Source organism: Pelophylax lessonae, assembly GCF_965119305.1.
Source record: "Pelophylax lessonae genome assembly, chromosome: 8".
Lineage (NCBI taxonomy): Eukaryota > Metazoa > Chordata > Amphibia > Anura > Ranidae > Pelophylax > Pelophylax lessonae.
The window spans coordinates 260892202-260912632 of record NC_138775.1 but is presented as its reverse complement, the minus strand read 5'-3'; the positions used below and the strand labels follow the sequence as shown (position 1 = coordinate 260912632).

At 43.5% G+C, this 20431-nt stretch overlaps 1 protein-coding gene across 1 annotated transcript in view; it reads right to left on the bottom strand.

Moving 5' to 3' along the window:
* LOC309562240 (vitellogenin-1-like) overlaps positions 1 to 20431 on the bottom strand; it is a 186376-nt gene that overhangs the window by 67776 nt on the left and 98169 nt on the right. Inside the window, exons 18-22 of the mRNA XM_082266361.1 lie at positions 17981 to 18200; positions 14599 to 14780; positions 8139 to 10103; positions 7977 to 8044; positions 3814 to 3862 (exon numbers count right to left, since the gene is read on the bottom strand). Of these exons, the coding sequence (XP_082122487.1) occupies positions 3814 to 3862; positions 7977 to 8044; positions 8139 to 10103; positions 14599 to 14780; positions 17981 to 18200 (2484 nt within the window). The remainder of the gene's footprint in view (positions 1 to 3813; positions 3863 to 7976; positions 8045 to 8138; positions 10104 to 14598; positions 14781 to 17980; positions 18201 to 20431) is intronic.

The window sequence follows — 20431 nt, the reverse complement described above, 5'->3', positions numbered from 1 at the left end:
TGATGTCCAGGCAGGGTTAGTGAACAGGGGGTCCTGTCCTGGGAGTCCTGTCTTGGGGGTCCTGGTGCGGTCCTGGTGCGATCCATCTGCCGCTCCCCCCTGGCCAATGGAGCACCAGCCGCCACTGTTATCAACTTTGCAGGCCACCAGACAAAAGAAAGGAGAGATACTTTCATGTTTTCGGCTGAAAAGACCCTTCTGACTTCACATCCCCGTCACCTGTCCCCTTTCCCTTATAGTTCTTTTATTGAATTAACCACTTAAGCCCCGGAGGATTTGGCTGCTAAACGACCAGAGGGTATTTTGCGATTCGGCACTGCGTGACTTTAACGGACAATTGCGCGGTCGTGCGACGCTGTACCTAAACGAATTTGGCGTCCTTTTTTTCCCACAAACAGAGCTTTCTTTTGGCGGTATTTGATCACCTGTGCGATTTTTTGATCACGCGCTATAAACAAAAAAAGAGCGTAAATTTTGCAAAAATAGCAATATTTTTCCCTTTTTTTTATATGAAATTCCCCCCAAAAAAAATGTAAAAATCAAAATTTTTTAATATTTTCGGCCAATTTGTTTTATGCTACCTATGTTTGGTAAAAAAAATCGCAAAAAGCGTATTTTGATTGGTTTGCGCAAAAGTTATTGCGTTTACTAACAAAGGGAAAGATTTTTGTCATTTTTGTTGTTTTTTTTTTTAACGCGTAATGGCGGCGATCTGCGATTTTTTTTGCGGTACTGCGACATTGCGGCGGAAAGATCGGACCCTTGACTGACATTTTTGACACTTTTGGGGTTACCAGTGACATTTCTACAGTAATCAGTGCTATATATATGCACTGTTACTGTAAAAATACACTGGTAGTGAAGGGGTTAACTTTATTTGAGAGGGAGGGGGGCTGTGTGTGTCCCTAGGGGCGTGATTCTAACTGTGATTGGCTGTGGCTTCAACTGTATGCAGAGTGATCAATGGATCTACATAGTAGATCCATGTGATCAGCTCTCATACAGAGAGGAGAATGACAGGCAGCTTGTTTACACAAGCTGCCTGACTTTCTCCCTCTCCCCCGCCGATCGCAGAGTGGCCGGCGGCGATCGGGTCCGCCGGTCACACGCGCGGGGGGGTCCGTGACCACGCGGGAGCGGGAGCGCGCCTCCGGCGGCGCGCGCTCGCTCCCTAAACCCTCACAGGTGAGCGACGTAGACCTACGTCACTTTGCCTGTGAGGGGCTGACCGCCGCCGTAGATAGTCGTGCGGCGGTTGGCAAGTGGTTAAAGTGTATCTATGGTCAAATTATAAAATCATATATTCAGTTCCACATTTTATTTTAATTATTTCTTGCCTATTCTTTTTAATCTGAATAATCTTGATTTTTGTAAACCTTCTTTGTAAAGATCCCCACACATTTACTTCCATGAATTATGTGACGTGTAGTCACTATGCCCTGGGAGTAGGCACTGCTGTGTCACACATTTCCTAGAGCCTGCTATCTGAACTACAGTGGTGCTGAGAGGAGGAGTTTCAGGGGTTGGAGTCAGTACATGAATCAGAAAGGTACCATGGGGTATGTAGTCCTTAGAAATTGAAAGTAGCAGAGGAGAAGCTGCAAAGCATGCAGGTAATCCAGGAAGTTGTAGAAACAGATGGCCAGCAGACAGGCAGAACTCACAACATGAGATTTTTCAACTAAGCTTATATTGGATTGTCTAATGTAACTACTGTTTGTATTGCCCCTTCCTAACTGACTACAAAACAATGTATTCACTCCTTGATTATTTCCCGCCTTGACTACTGCAACTCCCTCCTCACTGGACTACCTTTACACGGGCTATTCCCCCTTCAGTCTATCATGAATGCTGTTGCCAGATTAATACACCTTATTAACCGATTCGTGACTGCTTCCCCTCTCTGCCAATCACTTCTTTGGCTCCCCCAGCCTATAAAATTCAAAATACTAACCACAAGATACAAGGTCATCCACAACATCCCCCCCAGCTATATCACCAACCTCATCTGCAGATTTTGCCCAAATCGTCCTCTTGGCTCCTCCAAGGACCTCCTGCTCTCTAGCTCCCTTGTTACCTTCTCCCATGCTTGCCTCCAGGACTTCTCCAGAGCCTCTCTCATCCTCTGGAACTCCCTGCTCCAGCATCCAGTTCCAACCCTGTCCACCTTTAGGCAATCCTTGAAAACTCACCTAATTAGGGAAGCCTACCCCACTTCCACCTCCACCTCCACCTCCACCTCCACCTAAGAACTGTACTTGAGTCCCCTCCATCAGATCATCCCCTGCATCCACTACCTTTTGTAATACATCCCCCCCACCCTCCCCTTCCCTTTACATTGTAAGCTCCATGAGCAGGGCCCTCCTATCCCTTCTGTATTTAACTGTATTGTACATTGTGCTGTCCCTCCTTGTATTTTAAAGTGCTGCGTAAATTGTTGGTGCTCTATAAATCCTGTATAATAATAATAAAATTGCTATTACAATGCTGATGTTATAAAATTAAAGTGTATGCTGTGATCATAGATCTCCATAAAGTCAAATATGTCCACAGCTGGTAAGAACGAAACAAAATAAGAAAATCTTTGTTATAGTTTTGTACATTTGGAGGTTTGGTACTCTTCTCTTGCCGCTGGCCAACCAAATGTTAAAAACTGGGGTGTCCAACCTTTCAATGCTCAAAATCAACATTTTGATCTTTGTACACATTGGAAGAAGAGGAATTGTCTTGGGCCACACATAAAATAGAACAAATTTTATTTTACAAATAAATAAAAAAATAAATCAACACGTTGAAGCACGTTTACAATTTTGTGTTGGACGACATTTATGGCCGTCTTGGACCTGTAGGCTGAAGGTTGGACTCCCCTGATCTAATACCAATATAGCCCTAGTGGGGTTAAAAAAATGAAATGAAATGGATGAAAACTCCACAATTCTTCTATCACTTTTTGCCAACAATACCGCTATATCTTGACTTGCACAGAATGAAAAGGAGAAAGTTATAACTTAGGTAAAATGAGGTGAAACATATATATTTTTTTTTTTTGTAATGACGGTGTTATTATAAACTCAGTGTGATAAAAGTTATCTGTATGAATCATTTTCAGATCTTTGCAGTACATTACCCCACACAAGTAGAAAAAAAGGGCATATATTGAATGCAAAACGAACTGGGCTTAAAGTGTTACTAAACCCACAACAGTACAATCAGGCTTTATATGCAGTAAAGCATGCTTGTTATGCTCACTATGGAACCTAAGGTGTTAATCCTCCACATTGTGTAAAAAGGCCATTTAATCCTGTCTTCTCTGATCCTCCGCTTTTACTGTCCCCAATCCATCTGCTGATAGAATAGAGCCCTAGAAGGCACTCTGCACATGCTCAGTTTGGTGTGTATTACTAGAGAGTTATTTTTTTTGGGAAGGTGCATGTGATCGGCACAGGGCCAATCAGCGCTGTCCAGACAGAGGGTCAGGGGTCCTGCAGCCTCATAGGACAGTCAGAGGAGAAGGAAAAATCCTCCTACAAGCTTTAACCAGTGCTCGGCCGGACACTGATAGAAGTCACAAGATAGTTATATACTGCTGATGAGAAAAGGTATTTAGCAGTTTATATGTACTAAAATAATTGCATTTCTATGTACTGTGGAAGACCGGATATAGTGAATGCAGGCTCCTGGGTTAAGTAACACTTTAAAGGAAATGGAAAAAAGTATATTGATGATGTCCCTAACAACCAATCTGATCCCAGCAGTTACAGAAAAGATAAATGGAAAACTTAGGCAACGTCTGGTTATTACGGTGTTCCTGACCTTATAGGATGATGCACTATAACCGCTGCTGCTACTGCTGCTACTTCTGCTGCTCTTTCTGACTCTTCCATGCTGTAAAAGTAAAAATATAATATACAGTATACATTAAATACTTTTGTTATAAGTACATTCGTTTATATATTTTCAACCACTTAACCCTCTAATGGTGTGAATACACGATTAGAATATTGCCCAATCATTCGACCACCGACTTTTGAAAAAGTATTTGTCGGTCGAAAACGTTGCCAACATACACGGTCCGAATATCGCCCGACCGTTGCCCGCCGACCATCGAAACAGTGTTCGTCGGTCGAAAACATATTATACAGATTTAAACTGAACGACCTCAACACCAACGTATAGAATATAGTTCTTTCGCAAACGAGACGAGAGAATTTTTTGTGTTTTTCAAACGGTATTTTTCGTTCTCAATATCGATATCGCTCATTGAAGGCTGGGCATTAATGAGTAGAATATCGGCCGATCGCTCGCTGAACGGAAGTTTTCGGCCAATTTTCTTATCGTGTATTCCAGCCATTAGGGTAGAAGAGGGAACCAGGTTAGTCCAGAATTCCATGTGTCCAATGTTTGGTTCCAGAGCTTCCCTGAGGGATTCCAAATCATTCCCTGACAAGGGAGGTACTAAGACAAGGGCGAACTAGGGAATGTAATTCTACCAACTACCAACTTGTTATGGGTTTGCCTTGGTTCTCCTCCTAAAGGATATCCCTGGCTCTGCTTCCAGGAGGAGCTACCAGTAAGAACCATTTTTTTGGGCTGGTGTTAAAATATCAAGGGGCTTACAGGTTTCTGGCCCTCTAGCATATGGTCATAGGTGAATGCAGAGACACAGACTGATCGGTAAACTGAGAACTTTGTCAAGAAACTCAGCTCATGTCGCCATTTTTGGACAGCATTTTTCCGATGTTTTTGAGTTTTGACGTTTCAAGGAGCCAGCTCCCACTGGTTTCCTAACCAGTAACTCATCGCTGCTGCTCATCAGTTGTTAAGGAGCCAGTATCCACCAGCGTCCTAACAACGAGTCATCTTTGCTGTCAGCGGGGATTCATTGCTGACAGCAATATGTAAACAAAAGAGCCGACATAAAAAAAAAAAAAAAACTTGGAAGCCCCCCCCCCCCCCCCAAATCCATACCAGGCTATTTGGGTCTCTCCTGGCAAAGTGCCCCACAGCATGTTAAAGACATGGCCTGGTAAGGTTCTTGGGGGGCAGTAGCTCCCCCCTTTTCCTAACCTACTGGGCATCATGCTTAGATAAGTGTCTGGTGTGTGTTTTTTTTTTGCCATAGGGTCCCCTTCAGAATTTATACCAGACCCAAAGGGCCTAGTATGGATTTAAGGGGGGGGGGTGCAGCTTTTCTGTTTACATACAGCAGGAATTTCTCACGGTTGTTAGGATGCTGGCAGGTGCTGGCTCCATAACAACTGATGACTTATCCCTGCTGCCGACAACAGAAATGAGTCATTGGTTGTCATATTAGGACATCAGCAGGAGCCGGATCCTAATAACCAGCACAAAACGCTCCAAAAATGTGTAGCAAAACATGCCAAAATGCTCAAAATCGCTCAAATCACGCATTTCAATGCGTTTCTATGAGAAAAAAAAACTTCCAAAATTCAGGCATTTGGCTTCGGGTGGCTTAGAGTGGAGATGTGAACCATCTCCATAGAGAATAGCTGATATTGTTTATCCTCAAGCTATTTGGAGCTTTGAGCTACAAAATGCTCAGGTGTGAATGGGGACTCAGAAATGTTATTTTCAGAACATAAATATAAATTGTTCCAAGGACTGACATTATTGAGAAAAAAACAAATGTAAATATTAACATGGTGGGGAAATATTTTCATATAAATTCTAATTGCTGCATGAAAAGTGTTTAACATATTTGTATGTCTCATTGTGAGATTCCAAACAGTTTTCTGAACTATGTTCACATACATGTTGATGTGTCACAGACCTGTAATAGATCACTGGAAGGTGACTGTAATGGCCATAGATAGTGCCACATTTTTGGAGGTTGGGTGAGGCCTAGCTGGTAGAGTTTTGAAGCTTTATGATTAGCATGCATTCCTTCCTCATAGAAATACCTTCCTATGGTCTCGGTCTTGTGGTCTTTGTTCTCTATGGACCCAGTGTATTTAGATACATTTAGATACATCTCTTGCTTGTTCGTAAAATGGACTAGGGGAGTGGTCTCCAAACTGTGGGCCAGGGGCCAGATGTGGCCCTTTTCTTGCCTTTATCTGGCCCTTGGGGAACTATTTCCGCAACTGACAACAATGATGGGGTACCATTCCCCCTACTGAAACCATCCATGGGCCACTGTTCTTCCATTGATACCAACAATGGGGTACTATTTCTCCCATTAAAACCAATGATGGGGCATTGATGTTGGGGAACTCCCACTGGCCACAGGCTGGCCCCCCTAAAGCCTGAAGGAGAGTAAATTGGCTAGTTTGGAGACCCCCACACTAGGATTTGGCTATGGACTATGGGACAACTAATGTGCACTGCTAAACAGAAACAAGGGGGAAAAAAAGAAAGGTTCGGGTGCCCACGGAGGATGTTACATGGAGGCAAAAAAAAAACATAAAAATGATTAAATGAAAAAAAAAAAATAGATTACAGGCCATTAGGTAGCAGATGTGTATGGATTAAATTTGGAGAATAATATAAAACACATGAAATGCGTGAAGACTCTTTTATGTGACATATGATTCACAATAAGCACTGCTTCAGTGGAAAATTTACCTTTCATTAGACACTCTGTTGTGAAGGGTTTGACGCTACTGATGGCAACATTAAATTCGTTTAGGATGTGTAATTAAGTTTAAAGGAGAAGTATGGCCAAAGCTATGTTCGTTCTGCGCTCCTGTGACCTGTTTTTAGCCGACAGCAGGTTAAGCCAGCTGTCGGCTGACATCACTCAGCTGGCCCAGGCTCAGAAAAGATCCTGAATTTACAGTTGGGATCCACCCAGATGCCTCGACCGAAGGCTGGATCAGCCTCTCAGCGAGCCGCTGGGACACTGGTGCCAGCTTCGCCTATCCCCTACACAGCCCAGCTCAGTGAAGACTGAGAACCGAGCGATCAGCAGCCTTAGAAGTAGGATAGGGGGACAGATGCAGCATCAGATCAATGCTGCATCTATCTAGGTTAGAATAATTTTTTTCTAAAACCCAAACTTCCCTTTTAAATCGGAGTTCCGGCCTATTTTGCAACTTTAGTGATTCCTAGAGTGCTCGCTATGCTGATCAACAATTTGGCATTTTCATTTTTTTTCGGGGGTCCCTTACCTTTTTTTCAGGGCATTTTTGATTGTACTTCCTCCTTTTCCCCCCCTCTGTGGCCATGGCCACCGACATCCCTTCCGCCTTTGCTATGCCTCCTGGGAGCTGTTTGTCATCACTCCCAGGAGGCTGGAATCAGGAAGAACTCCCAGAATTCTCCCTGGAATCAGGAAGAAGGACACAGCAGATTACACTGCGGCTTCAGATGCCCACATCCAAGATGGCCGCGCCCAGACAGCGTTTTTAAAAGTAAGATTTTGACTAAAATCCAATACTGTACACCTTTTAAGTATGAGAATAGCAGTTCTGTTAAAGGCGATGGAATAGTATTATAGGGGTATTTTTAGTTAAAAAAGGTATTTGAGACTGGAACTCTGCTTTAAGTCTTGTGTCCTAATATAGTAAAGGTTATACGTTTTGGAATGCAAAAGAATGGAATTGTTGCATTGTTTAAAACACCATGTTACAACAGAAAATGTTCATTTAGACTCCATTCACACTAGCGCGACTTGTTGGTCGCCCGCCATTGAATAGTACAGGACCCGTTCTAATAGGAGCGACACAAGTCGCTCCGACTTAGGAAAAGGGTCCTGTACTACTTTGGGGCGACCTGGAGGCGACTTGCATTGACTTAAATTATATGAAGTCCGTGCATGTCGCGCCGAGGTCGTGGTGCACGCTGTGCACCGCGACTTCACAGGTCCCCCCAGCAAGTCTGAATGGGCTCTTACATTCAAATTGTTTACTCTGGGTTACATTCAATCTGTGTACAACACTGGCAAGAACTTGTACATGTCTAATTTGTATGTGCTAGGCATATTTCATAAAAACACAGTTATGACTGGGGAAAACATGTTACATACCGTAAGAGTAGATGTTGACTCAAACCTACGATTGATATTTTCTACTTCAAAGAGTTCCTGAAAATTTGGAAGATTAATGTTAAATTGGTAGAAATAGTCCTTGGAGGAAAAATAGGGAAGATTGGAGAATAGAAGGGAAAGTAAAATTTACCAAGTAATTTGCGGAAGTCTGTGAATAGGTATCATGTTGTGACGTTGGCGTTCTTGTATCATTTAGACCAGTCTTTGGAAATGTACTACTGCTATCTTTGTGATATCTTCTGAAGTCTTTTCTATGTTTCTTGCTTTCTTTATGTTGTTTCTCTTGACCTAAATTGTGCCTCTTCTTACTACCTTTCCTGTGACCCTTTGCGGATTTTCGACTCTGCTTTCCGAGACTTAAGCTATTGCTGTCAGTATTTTGCTGTTGTATTCTGCGCCACTTTGTGGATTTTGGCTCATGTTTGCTTTCACTCAGGCTGCTGTCCCCACTACTACTACTACTGCTTTCACTACTTAATAATTTGCATTTCTTCTTATTACCGGCCTTCCCTTGTGAAAGTTGGCATTTTTTTCTGTGATGACGATCTTTTTGTTCTTCTTTATGTTGGGCGCCACTCTCTTTAGGTTTCTGCCAGCATGTGCAGTTCCTTTTTGGTTCATTTGAGTTAGCAATTTGCTTTTCCTTCAGTTGACCTTTGTGTTGGTCTTTATGATGGTGCTCTTGTACTCCTTCATCTTGGCCCTGGTGATGTTCCTTTGCTTCTCCTTGTTTACGTCGTTGGTTTCCTTTTTCATGTTCACCCTTGTGCCGTTTATCTGCTTCTCCTTCACGATGTTTTTGTTGATTGCCATTTTTGCTTCTTTCATGTTCACCTTTGTGATGTGTTTCATGGGGGCCTTTGTCCTGACTATCCGCTTCCCCCTTTATATGTTGGTCTTTAGGATTGTGGGCATTTTCCCAACTTTGATATTGAGCCTTGTGATGTGTCTCATGTTTCCATTTGCTGTGGGGGCCTTTTTGCTGACTATCCAGTTCTCCCTTTGGATGTTGGTCTTTATGATGGTGACCATTTTGCCCAATTTCATATTTATCCTTACGATGTGTCTCATGTTGCCATATGCTGTGGTGGCCTTTTTTCTGACTGTCAGGTTCTCCCTTCGTATGTTGGTCTTTATCTTGGTGCTCTTGTGCTTCTTCATGATGGCCTGTGTGGTGTTCTTTTGCTTCTCCTTGTTTATGTTTTTGCTTTTGATGTTCCCCTTCATTTCCTTCTTCATGACCTCTTTGGCGTTGTCTGTCTCCTTCACCTTCATGGCGTTTATGTTGACTGCCATTTTCCCTACTTTCATATTCACCCTTTTGATTTGGCTCATGTTGCCACTTGCTATGGGGGCCTTTGTGCTGACTATCTGATTCCCCCTTTGTATGTTGGTCTTCATGATGGTGGCCATTTTCCCAATTTTCATATTGATCCTTATGACGTGTCTCATGTTGCCACTTGCGGTGGTGGCCTTTTTGCTTACTATCAGGTATTTCCTTTGTATGTTGGTCTTTGTCTTGGTGCTCTTGTATGCCTTTATGATGGCCTGCGGGATGTTCTTTTGCTTCTCCTTGTTCATGTTTGTGGATTTGATGTTCCCTTTGATTTCCTCTTTCATGTTCTCCTCTGTGTTGTCTGTCTCCTTCACCTTCACTGTTTTTATGATGGCCATTTTCCCAACTTTCATATTGATCCTTGGTATGCGTTTCATGTTGCCACTTGCTGTAACGGCCTTTGGTTGTATGTTTGTCTTTCTGATGGTGCTCCTCTTCCCCTCTCTCACGAGAAGGGATGTGGTGGTCTGCGTTATCTGGCCAGCATTTGCAATGGATTTCCATTTCTTTTTTCTTGTCCTGACCCTTGTGCTTTCCTGAATGATGCTGATCTTTTTGACGTTGTACTTCTTGTTTTGAATGTCGGTGAGATTTGTGTCGGGTTTCTGTACTGTTCGTTCCTTTTTGGGTTCTTTGCTTTTCTTGGCTAGTTGTGCTTGCATTGGACCCCGTTGAGGATTGAGACTCTGTTGAAAATTGTGAAGTGTTCCCAGAATTAGAGGAACTTTCATTTGATGATGAGCTATTTCTTGAACCAACCTGGCAAAAACACAATTCAGACAGCCATTTAAAAAAAGGTTTCTTAGCAAATTATGACACAACAAAGGTCCTGGTGCTGTTTTGTGGGTCAGCCAGGAAGAAACATATAATTTAAACAGAATTTTAAGAATGTTAGTTTTTCTGCCCTGTCCCTCAGTATATGATAATGCTTTCTCTTGTAACTGCACAAAAAACATTGTTTATTTCAAAATAATTTATAGTTTCTGTAAATTAGTTAAAGTGGAACTTCACCCAAAAGGGGAAGTTCTGCTTGTCTGTGCACCACCCTCTTTAGCTTTTGGCACTTCATTTTTTTGGGGGAGAAGCAGGTATCTGATTTTGATAGGTACCCACTCCCACTTCCAGTCGGTCGCAGTGATCCGAGCAGAAGTTTGGCCCCCCTCCTTCCCTCCACAGCCTTTTGGGACACGTCACAGGTCCCAGAAATTCTGCTGGGCCATTAACAAAGTGCAGCGTGTCTTGCGCATGCACAACGGGAAGCCGGCTGTGAAGCCGCAAGCAGTCACAGCTGGCTTACCAAAGTAAACATGCCAGCACCTGGACCTGAAGATTACAGAAGAGCCAGCTCAGGTGAGGACAGTGCTGGATTCCTGGACAGGTAAGTGTTCTTTTATAAAAAGGCAGTATTTGTAGCTGGTACTGCACACTTGCTTCTTGGCAGGTTGTGTAAACTATTTAGAACATCAAAGGAAATTGTGTTGTGAACTATTTAGGACAGTCCTGTTTCTGCTAGGTCAGATAGAGGGGTAGATTCCTTCTTTAAGCCATTTAGTGGCCTGTTTAATATGTTATATGATCTCCTGTTGTTCTGGTTTGTTTTAGCACATCAGCTGTTATGTAAGACTTCAGAATTTTGGTGTTGTTGCCTATAGCTTGCCACCTGCTATCTGTAAGCAGTAAATAATAAAAAATACAATAATATAAATAATAAAAAAATGAATATGTAACATTTCCTCTGAAACAGTTCATAATGCACAGATACTGTTAAGTCCACGCATATTCAGGAACCACATATAGTCTGTCAAATCTTCCTCAGATGTAAGGCACCAGTGTTTCCACACAAAGGTAAAAAAGCCTCCACCACACCGACTGTGCTCCCCTATGCAATGGACACTCACCACATTGCCCTTTAAATCAAGCCTTTATGCATTAGCTGCATGAGCCCTTGCTTCAGATCAGTCTACCGTTTCCAGAGTCTATCCTTCCACCAGGGATATTCACCAGGCTCCGTATCTCATCATTTGGATTTGTAAGCAAACAACAGGAAGCGGGACATAGCGTAATACTGTTTAAACTTTATTCAATATGCAAAGTTCCCCATCACCCTTCAATATATCTGCTTACATTTCAAATAACCTTTAAATGCATGGTATACAGTCAAAAAGAGACTGGGAAGGTACCGCTGCTCGCCGTCCGCGAGCCTTGGCATCTCCCTGCTACGGGATGTATCGCTCCACGGCTGCCCGGCGAGTTCCGGAACTCCAGCTAGCACCTCCCTCCGTCTCCAAGGTAGCAACGTCCGTGTGCACTGACGCGTTTCGTCACGTGGGACTTCAACAGAGGACGTCCTCTGTTGAAGTCCCACGTGACAAAACGCGTCAGAGCGCACGGACGTTGCGAGAGCAGCGGTACCTTCCCAGTCTCTTTTTGACTGTATACCATGCGTTTAAAGGTTATTTGAAATGTAAGCAGATATATTGAAGGGTGATGGGGAACTTTGCATATTGAATAAAGTTTAAACAGTATTACGCTATGTCCCGCTTCCTGTTGTTTGCTTACAAATTCAACTGATGAGATACGGAGCCTGGTGAATATCCCTGGTGGAAGGATAGACTCTGGAAACGGTAGACTGATCTGAAGCAAGGACTCATGCAGCTAATGCATAAAGGCTTGATTTAAAGGGCAATGTGGTGAGTGTCCATTGCATAGGGGAGCACAGTCGGTGTGGTGGAGGCTTTTTTACCTTTGTGTGGAAACACTGGTGCCTTACATCTGAGGAAGATTTGACAGACTATATGTGGTTCCTGAATATGCGTGGACTTAACAGTATCTGTGCATTATGAACTGTTTCAGAGGTTGAATACCCATACTTGCATACACTGAGGGTGTGTGTATAAGCGCTGCTGAATCTGTAATTTATCGGACTAAGACACACGGATTGGGCTATATTTATACATTTATATTTTGCAAGTTTCATTTACAGTGGCAGCTAGTGTATGAAAAGGATGCACATATTTATATGATTTTATATAATCTATTGGATATTTTATGAATATTTTATCCTTTTAGTGGATGTGTATTTTATTATTTTTTATTTTTATCCACAAACACTGTTTTATTTACCCATAAGCGCCGGGCGGGTGGTTGGGGTTTTTTTTAGCTTCAGACACCTTTTTTTTTATTATGTAACATTTCCTATTTACCTAATTGCAACAAAATCAACATACAAAATAGGCATTTTTTTTTAAACTGGACATATTAAATGTAGCACTGCCCCCTAGGGAGCTGCTGTGTGGATCCCCCTGGGTTACCCATAGCAACAGTATGTAAAACCTATCACTTTAAGACTTGGCTCAGACAATGAACAGTCCAGGGAATTTGTTTTTTTGTGTTTTATTTTAGAACTTGGATGGGAGAAGGGATGAGTGAGATACTCCAACTTGAACTATGCACAATTTCTGAGGACAAGTGACTGTAGTGTGTGCTGCAAGGCCGCTGCTTCACCTTGCCACTGAAGTGAAGTAAAAGATATGTTCCTGAATGAATTCCTCTTCAGGGTCCTAACCTGGCAACCCCTTTCTCAGCCCCCATGCATGCTAGCCCTTGTCCACTGACTCTCCAATGGAGTGGTCCCCTTCCTGGGCAGACCCCCGGCAAGCTTCCCGGTACTCATGGACACTGTTTTTCCCTGGGTTGCCCTGCCTTCAGCTCCACTCGTCAGTATCCTGGACCTCCTGGCTCAGCATCACACACTTGGTCCACTAGGCCGACTGACTGAGACCACCTTCCTTGCTGACAGGAGGAGAGACAGCCATCACCCACCTCCTGGGACCTGGCTTCCCACCCAAAGATGCCCTGTCACACGTGTCCCCGGCTTTTATGACCTATCCCAGAATGCACCACTGTTGTGCCAACCCACTGGGACAGCCACAAAAACCTGTATGTCACTGGCTGGGTTTCCTCCACTGTCCAACAGCCTCTCCCATTGGATACAGTGGGGACACTCCCTCAGCCCAGATGAATCACACCCTGGACACATGCAACAGGCAGAACTAACAATCAGGCTCCCCAGATAAGCAGATATAGCTGCTAAGCTTTTTTCCAACCTAGCACCTACCTAGGAGGGTGCTACATCAATAAAGAAACAAATGTTAATTTACTAAAGGCAAATAGACTGTGCACCTTGCAAAGTGCAGTTGCACTCTGCAAGTGCAGTTCTCCCCAGAGCTTAGAAAATGATTAAAAACTCTGCTGACTTCCATCATCCAATCATGTGCAAGCAAAAATGCATTTTGTTTCATTTTCCTTGCACGTGATTTGGTATTCTTTGCAAAGTTAAGCTTTATCTCATTTACTAAGCTCTGGAGCAATTGTACTTGCAGAGTGCACAGTCTATTTGCCTTCAGTAAATCAACCCCATAGTCTGTAAACTGGTAGCATCTAATGAATACACCAGCTTACACCAGACATGTTTGCTAAATAAAAAGAAATGTACGGGTTTAATTTTTTTTGAGAATCATACTTACCTAGCTAGATGCAGCATCGGTCCAATGCTGCATCTGTTCCTTGGCCCCTCTAACACTGAGAACTGAGTGATCGAACACTGCCAATCGCTCAGTGCTCACAGCTCCCTGAGCAGAGTCAGTCAGGAGCTCTCAGCTCGACCACCTCTCCCCTACTCCCTATGCTCACTGGAGCGCTGGGCTATGGAGGGGACGGGAGTGGCTGGCTCAAGCTCTCAGTGGCTCCCTGAGAGGCTGAGCTAGGTGCCAATCCAGGCTATATGGGCAGATCCCAACTCCATTGCCGTGATTTTGCCTGAGCCTGGATCAGATCTGTGTCATTAACAGACAGCAGACTTCAGCCCGCTGTCTGCTGATCACGGGACAGCAAAACGAACTGCACTCCTATGATCCATAGGAGAAGTACAGCCAAACAAGCTTTGGCTGTACTTCTCCTTTTATTCAGAAGTCAAATTACTGAATCCCAGCATTCACAAACTCAATTATTGAGTTTTTTTTGTTAACTAACCTTGATATGGGCATATGTTAATATGACTGAGGCAGGGACATTTGACTGTAAGCTCCTCCAGGGCAGAGACTAACATGAAAGATCTATATACTATATAAAGCGTCATATAGTATATGATTACTACATAGATAAAGGAAATAAATAAATGAACACAGAGTTACATTGCTCTAATCAGTATTCAGCAGGATTGGCTTAACCTAAAGGCGTTTGTTGATAGACTTACCTCTTGCGTAGTGCCGAGAATCTTTTGCAGCTTTGAAAGAGCCATGCGGTCTATTGGGTTTTCCAGCTCTTGTACTCCACCGTCAGCTCTACGAACATTAACTGAACGCACCATTTTCATCGTTGCCCCAGGCCCTGCTTGAAATTCTATTTGTATTTTCTCAACTGAGGCACCCGTGTGCACTAGAAAGAAGAACACTTACTGGTTTAATTATTGAAGAGCCTGAAATTCAATACACCTTTGTGTAGGTCTGTTTGGCATAAAAGCAAATCTCCTGAAAATTGGGTATTTTGGTTTTTGAAGTGAATGTGCCTCAATTTATATGGACTTACTCATTTTAAACTTGTTATAATTGTTCTAAAACTCATTACTGTGAATTCAACTGGAGTGTGTTACGGTAGGTAATAATACTGTATATTGCTAGTTTTAAGTTACAAACCTCACCTTTACCTTTCTAGCAAGTTTGCTAGAAAAGTTTTGTCTATTTATAGCCATCTTTACTTATTAGTGCACCAGGACCATTTTACATTTACGTATTTCTTGCCTTTCTGCCTTCTCCATTCATTTTTGGTCATTGAATGCCGCAGCAGATCCATACAAGACTGAAGTGTATGAGAATATTTTTTAACATTTTCTGTGACTGATAGCATGCAGCCCTTTTTTCCTTCTGTGCTCCTTATACACAGCTAATTTGGCCATCTCATCTGGAGGGGAAGACATGGTTGACCTTAACGTATAAGATTAGGGTGTATGCTGTACCAGGTGCACGTGATTGGCCTGGAGCAGCAAAATTCCTTTAGCCCCCATTCACATTGGGCCAATTTGACATGCGGTTTGACATGTCACATCGCATGCCAAATCGGAGCCTATTGCCCACAATGGCACCGTCCAAATCGGTATGACGCCGACTTAGTTTCGACATTATTTTTGGCAACTTCGGGGGCGATTTTAACCACTTAAAGCGGAGTTCCACCCAAAAGTGGAACTTCTGCTTTAGGTAGTCCTAACCCCCTGACATGCCACATTTGGCATGTCATTTTTTTTGGGGGGGGGGGGGAGGGGGGCGGGTACCTAGTTTTGACAGGTACCCGCTCCCACTTCAGCTCGGAGCGCCGCGGCCCTGAGCGGAAGTTCTCCTCTCCCCCTCCCTCCCTGCAATCTTCTGGGACATGTCAGAGGTCCCAGAAGATTGCTGGCCAATCAAGACACGCAGCGCAACTCCCGCATGCGCAGTGCGTACCCGGCTGTGAAGCCGCAGGCTGTCACAACCGGTGCCCACACCAGTGGTGCCCACACCTACACTTTTTGTAGCTGCTGACTTTTAATGAACACGGAAAAGGCTAGAACTCCGCTTTAAGGACCGCCCACCGCAGATATACTGCGGCAGGCTGGCCTTCCTGCACAAACCAACGTAGCCCTACGTTGGTTGCGCGCCTGCAGCTAGGGGGCCCCCACTCGGTAGCTTGGACTCCGATGCACGGGGCTGGCGGCTCCGATTGCCGCCAGCCATCCGCGATCGCTCCCTTGGTAAAAAAAGATCACAATCGCAATAAGCGTGTTTTGATTGGTTTGCACAAAAGTTATCGTGTCTACAAACTAGGGGAAAATTGTCATTTTTTTTTTTTTTTTTACTAGTAATGGCGGCGATCTGCGATTTTTAGCGGGACTGCGACATTGCAGCGGACAGATCGGACCCCTAACTGACATTTTTGACACTTTTGGGGGGACCAGTGACATTACTTCAGTATTCAGTGCTAAAAATATACACTGTTACTGTAATAATGACATTGGCAGGGAAGGGGTTAATCCAGAGTCGACTGTTCTTCTCTCTGGAATGATCACAGAGTGCCTGTGATCATTCTATATAGGGTTTTAAGCCTTTGCAGCAGTGCTGTGAAAGAAAGCCAGGAGGCTCAAGGCTGTTTTTCTTTTGTGTTCCGAAGTGATGGTTGAAACCCCTTTAAGGGTAACTATTTATTTTCATTGGGACTTTTACTTTCTTGGGCCATCAAGCTCACTGGAAAGTACTACACTTGAATGAAACTTCATTAATATATATCTATCTATATATATATACATATATATATGTATATACACACACACACACACATACTGAGATACTGTGATATACATACAGACTGTGCACAAAGCAAGGTCCATAAAGACATGGATGAGCGAGTTTGGGGTGGAGGAACTTGACTGGCCTGCACAGAGTCCTGACCTTAACCTGATAGATCACCTTTGGAATGGATTAGAGTGGAGCCTGCGAGCCAGGCCTTCTCTCCAATATCAGTGCCTGACCTCACAAATTCGCTTCTGGAAGGATGGTCAAACATTCCCATAGACCAGCCTTTCTCAACCTTTTCAACACAGAGGAACCCTTGAAATAAATTTCTCATCTCAGGGAACCCCTGCTAAAAATTTAAAATCTACAACTCATGACACATTAGTGTGACAGTCAGCAGCGGGAAGAATGCTCCTTACTCTTGTCATCATTGGGAAGAATTACCTTCTTACAGACAGCTAAATTAGCAATAATGTCATTGGAAACTTATCTGAGAGGCAGAAATTGCCTACTGCTCAAGAAACCCCTAGTAACCTCAGGAGGAACCCTAACGTTCCACGGGAACCCTGGATGAAAAACCCTGCCATAGACACACTCCTAAACTTTGTTGACAGACTTTCCAGAAAAGTTGAAGCCAGTGGTGGCTGGTGCTCCACGGGCCGGGGGGTACCCCCCCCCTTGACCATACCAGCTCCAGCCCTCACACCATACGGCCCCAATCGCCGGCTCACTCACCCTGGACTGGCAGGCAGCAGAGGCGGGGGCTTCCCCCTCAGTCTCCTCATGGGTCGGGCTTCCCCTGCGTCATCTCCCTCTTCCTCCTTGGCCAATAGCATGGCTTTTCCATTCTGCCAATCGGGAAACGGGACCCGATTCCTGATTGGCCAGGAGGAGAATCCGTGTGACAATAGCCCACCCATTTTTGAAGTCCATTAGAGCCTCTGGCTCTAATCACTTGCTTCAAAAAAATAAAACCCCATTGGAATCCATGTATATAGAGGGGGGAATCCATGCGTTCGGTGCCCTGCATGTGGATTAGGGGGGTGGATGCATGGATGGGGGGGGCGCCCCTCCGACCCCAATGGATGGGCCACCCCTGGTTGAAGCTGTTTTAGCTGCAAAGGGTGGGCCAACTAAATATTGAACCCTTCGGACTAAGACCGGGATGCCATTAAAGTTTATGTATGTGTAAGGGCAGGCGTCCCAATACTTTTGGTAATATAATGTATATATATATGTGTATATATATATATATATATATATATATATATATATATATATACACACACACACACACACAGTATAAATATATCTTACCTGGCTCAAATAGCACTTTCACAGAATGATCTCCAATTATGTGATATAGAGGGCAGTTGCAGACAAAGGCAGCCGTCAGGCTGTTTTTCATGAAACAAACTTGAAAACCCAAATCCCCAGCCTTGCCGCACACGGATACATCGGACAACTGTGGACGCCTTCGCGGCTGCTCCGACCAGTAAGCGTTCTCTTTGCTCAAAACTTCGTCTGAAAACTTTCCCTGCGAAGTGAAGGGATAAAAAACACCATTATTTGGCCCTATCAATGCAGAACTAAGTATATTTCAAATGCAATTCAGTGTTCTTCAATGAAACACTTCTTAAAATCCATGCAGGATTTCCCGCTGCTGCTTTTTATTTTTTTGTGTTAGTGACCTAAGATTTTTCTCTTCTTTAATTTTTTAAGTGCTTTTCAAGCCTGTAGTCGCTTACAAGTCTGTTATTATGTTCTGGAGAAAACTAGTGGTTTTGTTCAGGGAGATTGATTGAAAATCTGTTCTAAAAAGTTTAAAACAAATCTTTCTAAGGGCTTCATGCCGTCCGATCCCCCGATGTAAATCGCTGCCTACTGATTAGCGAGCTAAGCTTCCAGAGTCTCAGATAATGTTCCCGCTTAGGCTCCCAAACCTTATAGAATTTGCAAGTAGATAAAAAGAAATTGCCTTAAAGAAAAATCACTTAAACAATGTTTTTACCTGTCTTTCTCTATGGGCTATTGTGAATCAGATTCAGAGCTACTGTTATTACAGGAAACCTGTCATAAAAAACATGAGTGCTGCCATTGATGAACTTTGCTTCTGGAAATGTTAGCGGACTGATTGCTATGCTGACCTACTACTCCCCCTTGGGCACCAGAAACCATGCTAACCACTGTGCTAGCCACTAAGCACATTGAGAGACTTTTTTGCCTTATAGCACTAGAATCATTGGGTGAAGCCCAACCATAAAACTATCTGCATAGAGTATGCATGTTCTCTCTGTGCCTGTGCTGGTTTCCTCTTGGAAATCTGTTTTCTTCCCATACTCCAAAGACATGTTGGTAGGCTAATTGGCTCCTGTCTAAATTGGCCCTAGGATGTGTATGTAGGCATATGAGACAGGGACCTTAGATTGTAAGCTCCTTGGGGGGCAGTGCATAATAAGTAAAGTGCTGATTTGTCCGTGCTATATACTTGTATTAATCATAGGTGTGCGCAGCCAATTGCCTTAGGGTGTGCACCCCAAAGCTCAAACACGCATGCCTTTATCTGCAGCCTCAGCTGCACAAGACAGTGAATGAATGGAAAGCGCTCTGTGCTGAGTGGCTTTCTGTTCATTCGCGACCTGAAGCATATTTTAATACCGTTTACTATGCTTCAGTTATTCATGAACGCAATGAGTGAGAGGGTTCACTGGGTTCATTTTAGAAAAGGAAGGGGTTGGTAAATGACATATTGACTAGCCCTTTCCCCCACTCTCCATCCTGAAAAATCCGAAGCAGCCAATAGGGGAGGAGGGAGGCCAGAAGCATTGGGGGGGGGGCAGCATGTATATATACATCCTAGGGCCAATTGGCTCCTATCTCAATTGGTCCAAGGACGTGTATGTAGGCATATGAGACAGGGACCTTAGATTGTAAGCTCCTTGCGGGCAGGCACTGATATGAATGTGGGGAAGCCCGGACAGTAGGGGGAATTGGCACCACACAGCAATTAGGGTCTGGCACACCCTCTGAGCACAACTATAGTAATAATAATGATTTTTTTGGGGCTTTCCCAATCTGCACACCAGGTTTAGACCAGTTATACTGAAAGCAACAGAAATGGATTGACTTAATGCAAGGCAACTGGAAAATTGAAGCCCTAGCATTGATGTCAGAACAAGGGAACTTGTGCTACAGTAACTTTTTTAAAGCCTAACTCCAAACTCCCCCAAAAATTGCTACCCTTTTTGGATCCTACTGGCATTGTTATATTGTGTTTTAATACTTTGCTGAAGTCCGCAGTTGCTCACATGACATTGCAGAGACCTCTTTATCTTTGGCTGTTTTCCTGGTTGGACGGTCCATGCTGATACACAGAGTGGTGCTGAATTGATGAAGTCCACACCACTCTCTGCACTATGGTGTACCCCCCTGAGTATGTGCCCAGTCTTCCAGGTTGAGTGACGCTGGGCATCATTCAGTCCGGTAGACTAAGGACATCTTTTGGCAAAGAATAGATGCTCTGGGGGATTAGCCATGGATTAAAGGTTATTATTTGCAAACTGTTTATTTCTTTTTTTCTTTAACATCAGCTGGGAAACCTTTTATTTTTTTATTTTTTTTTTATATTTTAAGTAAACTTTTATTGTGCTCTGAATTACCCTTATTAAAGTCAGTTTGTAAGCAAACACATTGTCAAAATTAATGTTTAATGTATGTGAATAGGCACAAGCACAATTTATCTTTCAATTTAAACAATAAACATTCAAG